At 36.8% G+C, this 11,548-nt stretch overlaps 1 protein-coding gene and 1 non-coding gene across 2 annotated transcripts; both read left to right on the top strand.

The window, feature by feature from the left end:
* The first annotated feature begins 804 nt into the window (after nucleotides 1–804).
* Nucleotides 805–8,335, top strand: sdhc (succinate dehydrogenase complex, subunit C, integral membrane protein). The gene is made up of 6 exons (XM_055025269.1): nucleotides 805–848; nucleotides 1,613–1,672; nucleotides 3,499–3,600; nucleotides 5,524–5,585; nucleotides 7,705–7,868; nucleotides 8,132–8,335. The coding sequence occupies exons 1-6, from the start codon at nucleotides 832–834 to the stop codon at nucleotides 8,234–8,236; spliced, it is 510 nt and encodes a 169-aa protein (XP_054881244.1). The 5' UTR covers nucleotides 805–831; the 3' UTR covers nucleotides 8,237–8,335.
* A 2,866-nt stretch (nucleotides 8,336–11,201) lies between these two features.
* Nucleotides 11,202–11,275, top strand: trnar-ucu (transfer RNA arginine (anticodon UCU)). Its single transcript has one exon. It is a non-coding gene; the product is annotated as a tRNA-Arg (tRNA).
* Nucleotides 11,276–11,548: the final 273 nt, after the last annotated feature.

Here is an 11,548-nt window from a genome sequence, read left to right on the forward strand (position 1 = left end):
AAACTTTTATAATGAATGTTCTTCATGTGGGTCTGCATGTGCACAGGGACACAAATAGTAAAAAGTGCTCACAAGGAACATATTTTGCTGTAGATTTCGCTGCTGACTCAGATTGAACAGCGGCCATCGAATCCAAGCCTCTGGGTACAGTGTCCTGCAACTTTTAGATGTGTCTTTGCTTCAGCATACCTGAGTGAAATAATGAGGTTGGCAGGACTTGGTTGTACACTGTGGTGGCAATTCAGCCATTTGATTCTGATTTGTTTAATCTAAAAGTGGCACTACATTGGCCCACATGCCTGGATGTGAAGACCCCTCCCAAATGGTAGAAGTTTCCTTTTTGGGATTGGCCCTTAGAGTTTCTTAATCTGCTGCGTCCAACTAATCTGTATTCATAAGATGCAACAATGCTATGACAGCTGTGCACTGAAGGTAAGATATTAACTGCTAGTATCCTTTTAACTTATAACTGTGACTATTCTTTAAAAATTACTGTATAAAACACAGTAAAAAAAAAAGTACACTAGAAATGTATTGACTTTTTTTCTTCTTTTTTGGAACTTAATACAGTTTCTGTAATGGTTACAAATACATTTTTCTGGAATCTTTTGGATAAACTGGTCAAAAATCAAATACATGCAAATTAAATGAATATTTTAAAATTGTATTTATGTTAATTGTCTAGATCCGACTATTATGCAGTTTTAAAAAGTACAAGCTCACATGCATAAAGAATCTGTTTTCGTTTACCTTAATCTGCCTCCTGTTTTAAAACACCCCTCTTGGAACAACAACATCCGCATCGTCACTTCCGCTCACTGCCTGACAAAGATGGCGCTGCTTCTAAGGTCAGTACGGCTGTCATTTGTAACTTTGAGATGAGCGACATCTTTTTTCATAGTTTTCCCTGGGTAGCTTGTCACAATAACTTGCACAGGATGTAATTTCTTTAAGGTTGGGGACATTTGGTAAAATATAACTGCACATTCCCGGTCATAATGGAACGTTTTTTATGAATGCTATGCTAGATAGTTAGCTAACTGGCTAATGCTACATGTTTCTAGGAGCATTGAATGGCTCACCTAGTGGACTTTGACTCTTAATATAATAACTGGCTGATTGAAACGATTGTATTTACCTCTTTTTATGCTTTATTGTGCGATTAGATGCACGTTTAGTCCACATGCTGTTAATAATGGGTTTGTTTTCTTGTGTGTAAAGCTATGCGCCTGCTGGCTGGATGCTTTTCTAAAGAGGATGTCCTCTAAAATCTTTTTGTGAACAGAGGAAAGTGATATGAAATAATCAGTGTTTAATTGTAAAATATGCTCATGCTTTTAAACTACTTCGTCTCCTTCTGACCGGAGTTGATAAGGAGTGAGCTGCGCTCGTTATTTCAGTCAGATGTTTTGAAAAACGTCCAATTTAAACTTATAGATTGACATTTAAAAGAACAGTTTTGTAATGTAAAGCATTATCTGCTTTACATTATATTTTCCTATAAATATGTATTATGCAATGTGTTGTGGTGTTCATTTTTATTTCTAGTGTTTATCTGAAAGCAGCTATGCTCCTCCTAATAGTCTAACGTTTCCCTTTTTTTTATCTGCAGGACTTTGGCCCGTCCAGGTGTCTGTCTCTCAAAACCTCACTGCTATGTCCTCTACAGACAGTAAGTTTTGAGCTTGTGTGGAAATCTACATGAATAATATTTTGTTTCTTACAGTAGCCTCTTTCACTAAAACAGTTCCTGGATATCACTTATCTTTGAGGTGCCTATGTCTGTTATAAATTGCTGGGTTAAGATTTTATAAAGAAGTTTGACATTAGGGAACCAAAGGAGGCATGAGGTGGACCTGTGGATGTGAAGTGTTTCCGTGTACTGTTGTTTTTGAAACGATATTAAAAAAAATTCTCTTGCTTCAAAATCCTTCCTCTTGTTCCCCGTAAACAGTTCAGTTGTTTATAACTTCAAATCCCACAGCTGGCTGAGACAATAAACCATACATTATGATTGCATCATATCCTCAAGCCACAACATAAGCTTTTCCTTTGATTAATCAACACAAATGGCATTGTCCCTACCTGTCAGTTATGTTTAAATTAATCTGCTGTTCCTCCTCCTATTTCAAACACATCCCATCTTGTATTAATTAATCTCAAGTCCCATCTTTAAATTTTTTTTTGAAAAGGTCTACAAGCAAACCAGTGAGCTGCTTTTCAGTTTGCGTCTTGAATGGGCCTTTTCAGCCAATTCTTTTTTTAGGTATCTTGGCATAACCGTTGGTTCTTGTTTGACTTTAGATACACATGTCGAGTCTGTGGTTCGTTCCTGTTTTTATCATCTGAAAAATATTTCCAAATGAAGCTCCATTTATACTCCCATCCTGAGATTGAGATAATTTATTTTTCATCTTTTCATAGTGATGCATTATTAACACTTCTTTGCAAAACCTCCCTCAAACAGTTTCAGGTTTTTTGAAATGACAAAAGGTGACGAAATCCTTTTAGTTTTCACATGTGACTCTAATCTAGATGCAATTACATTGGCTTCCAGTTCATATTAGAGTGCACTTTAAAATAATTTTCCTGTCTTGGAAAGCTGTTCACAGACAGGTTTCAGGTTTGATCAAAGGCTTTTTCCAACCGTATTTTTCTAGCGGCTCCTTGAGGTCCTGTTACTTGGAGCAGCTAAGATGAAAACAAAATGAGACCGAGGATCAGCTCAGTGGCTCCAAACTCTGGAACTCTTTCTTTGGGCTTGAGATTGGTGGTCTCTTCTTAAAAGCCAGTGAAAAAAAAAATCTTGAGGAGAATAATTATCATAAAAATGTTTGAAGCCCATGAATTATATGATATAATTTTGAATGACATTGTATAACTAAATCTTGACTAAAACTCCACATGTTTAGATTTTGAACTATAATAAATAAAACAACAAATTTATGTAATGATGACATTAAAGAAAGTTTTATGTTTACTGGTTTTCTCAATTATTAAATTTGGTGTCTTTTGTGACTTTCTGTTTTTGTTTTTTTTATAATGTAAAGCACTTTGAACTGTTTTTTTTTTTTTTTGCTGAAATATGAATGTGCACATAAACTTGATTGCTTTAAATTACTTTATAAGGACTTTGTGTTGTCCTTAATACCATTTATTTGGACTTGTTGACCAATATGAAATGGCTCATGACAGCTTGTGATCTCAAATAAAACCAAAATAACACAACATGACCACATTCTGCTCTGATATTGATATAAGACATTTAACAAAGCAGGTATAAATAATCATTCTGGCAGATATAAACTGACTCACAGTCAGAACAGCAGATTGCTCCATTTCATACCTGGAATATTCAAGTATAAATTCACCAAAAGTTAAAGTAATGTAATGAAGATGGGCCAAAAATGACCAGCACACAATCCAGCGTCCACACATAAAAAATGTGAAATAAGCAGTGGCAAGCCTCGCGTTTAAATCATTTGTTCTTTTTTTCAGTGCTGCTCCAATGGGAACCACAGCTAAAGAGGAGATGAACAAGTTTTGGGACAAAAACTCCAGATTAAACAGACCCATGTCTCCACACATCACAATTTACAAGTATGTACAACCTAATCTTTGTGTTGTGTGGGTTGCTCAGAAAACTGAACAGATTAAAATTACCAAGGTGTCAAACTGACCTCATTAGTGCTGCTTATATAATGTAACATGATCTTTATTTCCTTACACACTGCAGATCTTATGCAGACTAAAAACAAGCAAAAATAATAACACCATTAGGTTCATTTTAGTATTCAGCAGCATTTTCTGTCTTTAATACCAATTAAACAGTAGGAGACAGCAGCATTGCTGTATATTTAGAGCAATAAACATCTAAATATATTAATAGCCAGTCGCTAGCATCATAAAATCTGCAGTTAAGAAAACTTTTAATAAGTGTTTTGTAAGTTTTCACAAAGCTCTTTTTCTGGATTTTTTTTTCACTGTTTTCATTTTAATGAAGAGGGACATTTATCAGCTGCAGTGACATTTCTAAAAATGTACTGTTGTTACCTGCTGTGGTCTAATAGTTGGATTCAGATTCCTTCACTGCCTTTGGCATAAACATAATAAATATATGTAGATAATTATAGAGATGTTTTACCTATCATTAACTTATATATGTGCCTGTGGAAAAAGTTGCTGTCATGACTTGCAGTTTTGTTGTACAACTCCTGTCATTGTTTTGCTATTTCACCTTTAATATCTGTGAAAGTCAATCCAGATTTTGTTTGGTGTTTGTTTCACTTCCACCTACAAGCTCATTAGAATAAACTAGAAATATATCAGAGTTAATTTACTTTTGTTGTTAAAAAGTTAAACACTTACAGATTTTTTTTACATACATAGACTGATTTATTTGAAGAAGTTAACTCTGATAACTAATACAAACCCAACATATATTTATCAGAAAATTACAATATTACCTTTATACATCCAATACAATAAAGATACTGATATAGGAATTTGTTCATTCTGACAATGTTTGGCTAACACGATCATGGTTGAGACTGGACAATTGTCATTTCTAAACAATTTACTTGTTCACAACATGCTGGATCTAAATGTATTCATATAAAGTTTAGTAAAAGGAGAAAATGTGATGAAAGAAGGTGGACCAGCAACAGGGAAAACCACAGACATTAGATGATTGTGAATTAAAACCTATTTAAGGTTTAAATCTTGTCTTTAGACAAAAGTATATTTTCAATTCAGTTTAGAAATCAAGTTCCCAGGGTTTGGAGGAACAATAAAGGGTATCAAAAGCAGTATCAAAGTTACTGTTAAAGAAGGTGTATTATAGAAAATCCACTTTTTAGTCTTTACATTATATTTATTATGTCATTCCTAAATCAGAAACATATCTGAATTGTTTCTTTGACTCTTTTATCCCCTATGGCATCCATCCCCGGTCTGAGTATCACAAACCACCACCGGGCCCACTCCACTCCTACAGACTAGTGGCAGCAGCAATTAGAAAACACCTGGTGGGACTGCACATGTCCAGTTCTTCTAAGAACAGTCTTAAACAGCTTAATGGAGAAGCATTGTTTGAATGTTGGAAAGAGTAGCAGCTTCTTAAAGACACATAGCCCAATTACAAGGTGTCAAATTTCTTTTCAATCACGTTTCATATATACAGCATCTTTATAACAGAAGGAAACATAGTTATGTGATTGTGCTATAAAATACATAACACCAACCACTTAATGGAAAGTTGGCTTTTTAAACCACCTTTAATATTGTTCTTAAAAATTAATTTTTCCATTAAATGTGAGAAATATTGATTGACATTTTTAGAAATATTAATTTGGAATGTATTACCGTTTATAGGGATCTATGTCATATAAAGGTTTAACATTTTTATATTTTTTAACAAGTACTGCAGTAAAATAACTTTTAAGTGAATTTCTATTGTATAGATATTCGTTTTTATATCTATACAAAGTGATGGTACAGATGTGGCTCCTGTGTTTGTTGCAGATGGTCCATTCCCATGATGATGTCCATCACACATAGAGGAACCGGAGTGGGACTCAGTGGAGGTAAAGCTTGTTTCCTCCAAATGATGCTTGGTTTTTACCATAAAGGAATTATTCCACACCCACACACACATGCACACACACACACACACACTGCTTCCTATCCAGTTTGAGTCTGTGCTGCTATAAATCTAATATCAAAGTGAGGCTGTGCTTTGCAGTCACTCCTGATTGACCCTGAAAATCTCTTCAGGGCATTTTACTCCCATCGCTATTGATTTCTCTTAAGAGCATTTACTAACTAAAAAAAGCAAATGTTCAATTAAATCTGTGGATGTGAAAAGGCAGTTTAGCGGCTCTTAGTCTCATGCCTGCTCTAAAGCGTTGAACGTGAATGGCGGTGATGCAGCACAAAAGAGCCACTGACATTGATGAAAGGCGCTGTAAAAGCTGAGTTAAGTTTTGTTTTGCATGTTTATGTATTCAATAAAGGTCAGTTCTCTGGGCTGCCACTTGCAGTGGCTCACCCTATCACTCACTTATCCCATTCAACCTTCTGTCAACATATCATATATGCCAGCAAACTAAACCTGTCACCAACTGTGGATCAGCTCTATACACTGTATTTCTTTGCTTTAACTGTACTTATTTTACATATTCCAGCCATTATTTTACTGTGGCGGAGTTGAGTGTAGGGTCTTGCTTTAATTTGTTTTGTTGTTGTTTTCCTTTCTTCGTTCAAAGCTCAGCTTTGTGTTTACTTTAATATCCATTCTATTTTTTTTCTTTCAGAAAGAAAATGGAAAGACATTTAGTTTTTATTTATTCAGACACAACCAATAGAAGCCAAGGGGCAAATTTGCATCCAGTGTTTTGTAATAGACTGCCAGTGTGGAGATGGTCAGATTCAGAGCCGCTGTTTGGTTTTCATTTTGAAGTTTAGTGATCGAGAAACCAGAATTGAGGAACTCTATATGTTGGGAAGTCACAGGCCAGCCATCTGACTCATTCATAGTCATGTGAAATGAAATAATGTAGGACTAATGTGCCAGTGTAGAGAATTATGGGAAGAAAATAACAGTACAGAGGAATTACCCTAACTTTGTCCAGAGTTTAATGTTTTGTAAACCCTGGACTGTATTATAAAGGATATACATAGAAATATCATTCATGAATGAATCTACCATCATTTCCATCTATCTGTTAATCATCACCAATCCGCCCTTCCCTCCAGCTATCCTTCTGTCTCTCTTTTAGATGCATTAATATGTACATCCTTTCATTGATTCAGCATCCATTTGTCCCTCCTTACATTAGTCCATGTCCAAAGTCGGTCCTGGAGGGCCTGCATCCTGCATGTTTTAGTTCTCTCCTTCATGGTACCAACCACCTATTCAGCATGTCAGTGTTCCCCAAATAACTCTAATGAGCCATCATTTGATCCAAGTGCGTTAAACCAGGAAAGGACTAAAACATGCAGGATGCCGGCCCTCGAGGACCGACTTTGGGCACCCCTGCATTAGTCTATCAATAAATAATTGTTAACCTTCTTTTTATTTATTCATTTTCCAATCTGTTTTGTTTTACCATCCTTGCATCCAGTGATTCATTTATCTGTCTCTGGGCTCTCATCCGTTCATACATCTATTCTTCCATCTGTCTTTCTGTAAATAGCATTACGCTCTTATGCTTAGCCATATAACCATTGTCTACATTTGTCCATTCATTCCTCCGTCCACCCCTGCAGTCATCCGTCCAATCCGTCTTCTTTTCATCCATGTTTTTGGGGTTGTGTGCATGATCTGTATCTGCTTGGCTGAGTTGTTTTCTGCATGTGTGTATGTGTTGGTTTTTCACCTGTAAATGTGCTGACGGGATTGTGTATACATCCCCTTTCCTCAAAGGAAAGGGGAATGATAACAGAATACTGCTGAGTTATTTTTGCATGTTTGTCTGAATGATGCTTCCAACCAGTTTTCATTTCACCCATTTTTCATCCTCCAGATGTACATGCCTGCTGTCCATCCATTTGCCCTTCCTTTCGATGATTTTTAGATGTTACATATTTAAAGCCTGAGCCAAAAGATTGATATGAGAAATGTGTTAAAACGCTGCACACTATTTTTTAAAAAATTTTTTAGCTCCTATATTTTTATTCTTCTTCACTTCTGTCTGTTTCCAGCCATTTCAGCCTTTGCCATGGCAGCGTTGATCTTGCCTGGAAACTACACCCACTACTTGGACCTGATCCACTCGTTGTCCGTCGGTCCGTTCCTAATTGGGCTGGCAAAATTCGGCATTGCCTTCCCCGTGTCTTATCACACCTACAATGGAATCCGTCACCTGGTAAGTCGACAAATATTGGACTTTGATTCCTCCCATTATACTCCTTTGCCATTTTCATTCTGTTTAAGATTCTTAAGCTGATAGAACTCTGTAATGGTTTTGTTTTTGCGTTTTGTCATGATTTGTCATTCAGCCTAAATGGAGATCTAATTTTCCTTTGATAGAAAGCTGATTGCATATTCAGATATACAATCTGGTGATGTTTTTTCTGTTATGTCTTGCTTTATATGCATTGATTGATTGATTGATTATTTTTTTTACAGTATTGGGATATCGGGAAAGGCTTCAAAATTCCAGAGGTCTACCGCACCGGCTACACAGTCATCGGCCTGTCTGTCATCACCTCCATTGCTTTGATTTTGATGTGAAGGGATCACGGACTAGTTGAAGTGTAAAAGTTTTGTTTATATGTTGTGGCCTGCTATTAACCTTTTTTCATCAAAAATAAAGGATAATATTATGCTGTAGCCAGAACCTGGGTGGTTTTTTTTTCTTGCATTTAATTGTGTCGAAAACCTTTTGGTCATCCAGAATGACATGAGGCAGGGTGCATGCAAATATGACCCAGTTTTCCTCACACTTAGTCTGGGTGTGAATAACAACCACGAGCTAAAATTACATGCGACCTACATGTTATCTCCTTATTTGTCTAATCACTCTGTGACGTCGAATTCATTAATCACTTCTCCCTGCCTGAAGAGCTGCGACGTTGTCAGTCTGTGCAGGGTGAGCCCTGTAATATTTGCGTCTGAAGAGCGGTTTATTGCCTCTCCACAGCCTAAAGATGCTCAGATGCATTTTTCAAACATCAGGGAAGAGGAAGAGGAGTGTTGAGCCAGTGGTGGAAGCTGTGAGTGTGAACCTGCTCCTCACCAGCAGCTTGCCTCTGGCTCTACCTCCCTCTGAGCAGCACAGGAGCTGAACAGCTTTTGTCCTGCAGTGAGAATGAAAGGGAGTTCTGATGTTATGTCAAATCCAAACCCCATTTATGAAGTAAACAGTAAAAAGAGCAGATGGGGGGAAGATAATAAGTAAAAGGGAAAATTCTGAGGCTAGCAAAGCACAAGCTGGTTCAAAAATCTGTTTAGATCAACAGCATTTCTAAAGAAACAGAAGGAAGATGTCTAGTTAGTCCAAGAGAATTAGTTTATCAACCTATTACTGTTGACTCAAATTGAATATATGAGTATGTCACCTTGGATGTAGTTTAGGTTTCCTGTTGGAAAACTCTTCTTGATGTTAACGTATTTATCGCAGCATACCAGAGCATTTCTGCAGTGACTGCCAGAGTTTGTAAAGCTCAAGTGTTTGTGCTTTTGATGGTGATGAATTCCCTTCAGATTCACATCACCTCCATAATTGGCCAAACGTGTCTATATTTAACCACTGCCAGCTTAAAATAATTATCTGTGTAATGCTATCGCTTGAAGATCTTCCTGGATGTGTGGTCTGATTGCAGTGAGTTTGACATGTAAATGACTTCCTACATGGAGTCTAATCAAAGCTACGGGCACTTTTTGACCTCTGCTGGAGATCCACCGAGACTACAAATTACTATTAATATGCAATGGAAAATTACTAATGATGTACAGTGCAGAAGTATTTATATCTCTAGTTTTGTTGCATTCTGTCTTCTTGCAACCTAAAAAAATTCAACGTGTTTATTTTGCTTTTATGCGGTTTAATAAATATAAGCCAACATCTGTGAAGATAAAAGAAATTATACAAGGTTTTTATTTCTTTTTGTATCCAGTTATTCTACCAAATAGTTGCACATATTTGGTAGAAACCCAAATATGTGTAGTTTATTCTCGGGATACATACATCTGCCTTATGAAGGCCGTAGAAGTTGGCAGAGGAACGCAGCAGACAGGTTAGGAATGCATTTGTGAAGAATGTTAGGTTAAAGGAAAATGAAGAGTGTAAAATACACAACAGAAAACCTGTATAAACAGATTAAGATTACGTATCAAGGTATATCATGTTGACTATGGAGGAGCTTCAGTGATCCAGTGGAATCTGTCGTGTGGACAACTTTTATTTTTATTTATTTATTTTTAAACCACAAATGTTTTTATAGACAAGGCAGAATTTTTACTCGTTATTGATGTATACAGTTAAATTGTCTGATTGTAGTTTGTTTGGTTTTAGTGAGATCTAAATAATGAATTATCAGAACTGTATGCAATTAATAATTATACCAGCTTGTCAGAAATTTATGGTTTGTCAAACCACAATTGACTACATCAACGTGTCCAACGGCTGCGGATGGGAATTAGCAGTTTTTGGGTGCACAGGTACCATGCATGCATGACTAAAAAATTAATGAAATGTACATCGACCCTGTAAATAAACAGCATGAATATAAAGTTGTTGATGAAAGAAAGCAATAATAAAATCTCCTTTGCAGTTTAGTGGTGGGGACACTGCAAACATAAAGGAAAAGCTTCTGACCTCTGACCTAAAGTGGTGGTATCAATATGCTGAGGGAATGTGTGCCTTCAGGAGTGACAGCAATGCTGGTCAGAGTTGAGGAGGACAGGGATAGAGCCATCCAAAGCAGGATCATATGTTAGAACAGACAAATTAAAGTCCAGACATCCAACTTAAAATCTGGAACATGAGTAAATGTTCACAGATGTTCCCCATCCAGTCTGATTGAGCTTTGAGCTACTTTGGAAATAATAGAGAGGAAAAATCGATTTCTAGACGAAGCTGGAAGAAGAAGTATGAATACTTTAGCAGGGAGCTGTAGGTCTTAAATAATTTCCTGTTGTACGTCAAAAGTAATTTGTAGTCCCGGTGGATTTCTAGCTCAGGTTGAAAACTGCCTGTAGCTTTGATTAGATTTCATGTAGGAAGCCATTTACATGTCAGACACCCTGCAATCAGAGCTAAGAGAACTTCTAAGACATAATATTACTCTGATAATATGAATACTTTTATGAGGTACTGGATAGAGTTTAAAACGGCTCGTTTGAAATCTAAATGCTTAAAAAAAATTGTATAGATCTAAAACTGAGCTTATAAGCAGTCTTTTTATTCACTTCAAGAAAATAACTAACTGGCTTGTAACCATTGATGGACATACAATGCATCATCTGGACTCCAGTAATTTAGGTATTAAGATATTTCATAGAGAAGACATGCCTTCAAGCAGCAGGGTTTGTTTCATGACGGCATCGTGGAAATGTGGCTGCAGCAGCACCCCCTACCGGCGGGTAGCGGAAAATGTGTAAGGCTGCGGTCCTGATGCTGAGATGGAGCGGATGCTGCACAGCGATGGGTGGGGGAGCATAAAGCAGGTTTTGATGGAGAAAAAAATGTGCCTCAGTCTCTGTGGCGCAATGGAATAGCGCGCTGGACTTCTAATCCAGAGGCTCCGGGTTCGAGTCCCGGCAGAGATGTGTTTGTGTCGGTACAGATTTTTTTAGGATGTGGCAGATTGATAAATTTGAATCAAGGCAAATGTGTCTTTTAGCCTCTCCATCTGTGGTATATTGTAAAAGGTTTTTCAGTTTGCTGGAAACAGAAGATGAAGGAAGATATGACACCGTCTATGAATCATATCCAATAATAAAAAAAAAAAAGCTTGTATGTAAATGACAAAAATCCTTGCAATACAGCTTTTAGTGGACCAGCACAGCACACCTTTTCATGCTCCTGGGGCTGCATGCTCA

This window comes from Poeciliopsis prolifica, unplaced genomic scaffold, assembly GCF_027474105.1.
Source record: "Poeciliopsis prolifica strain line A6 unplaced genomic scaffold, Auburn_PproV2 SCAFFOLD141, whole genome shotgun sequence".
Lineage (NCBI taxonomy): Eukaryota > Metazoa > Chordata > Actinopteri > Cyprinodontiformes > Poeciliidae > Poeciliopsis > Poeciliopsis prolifica.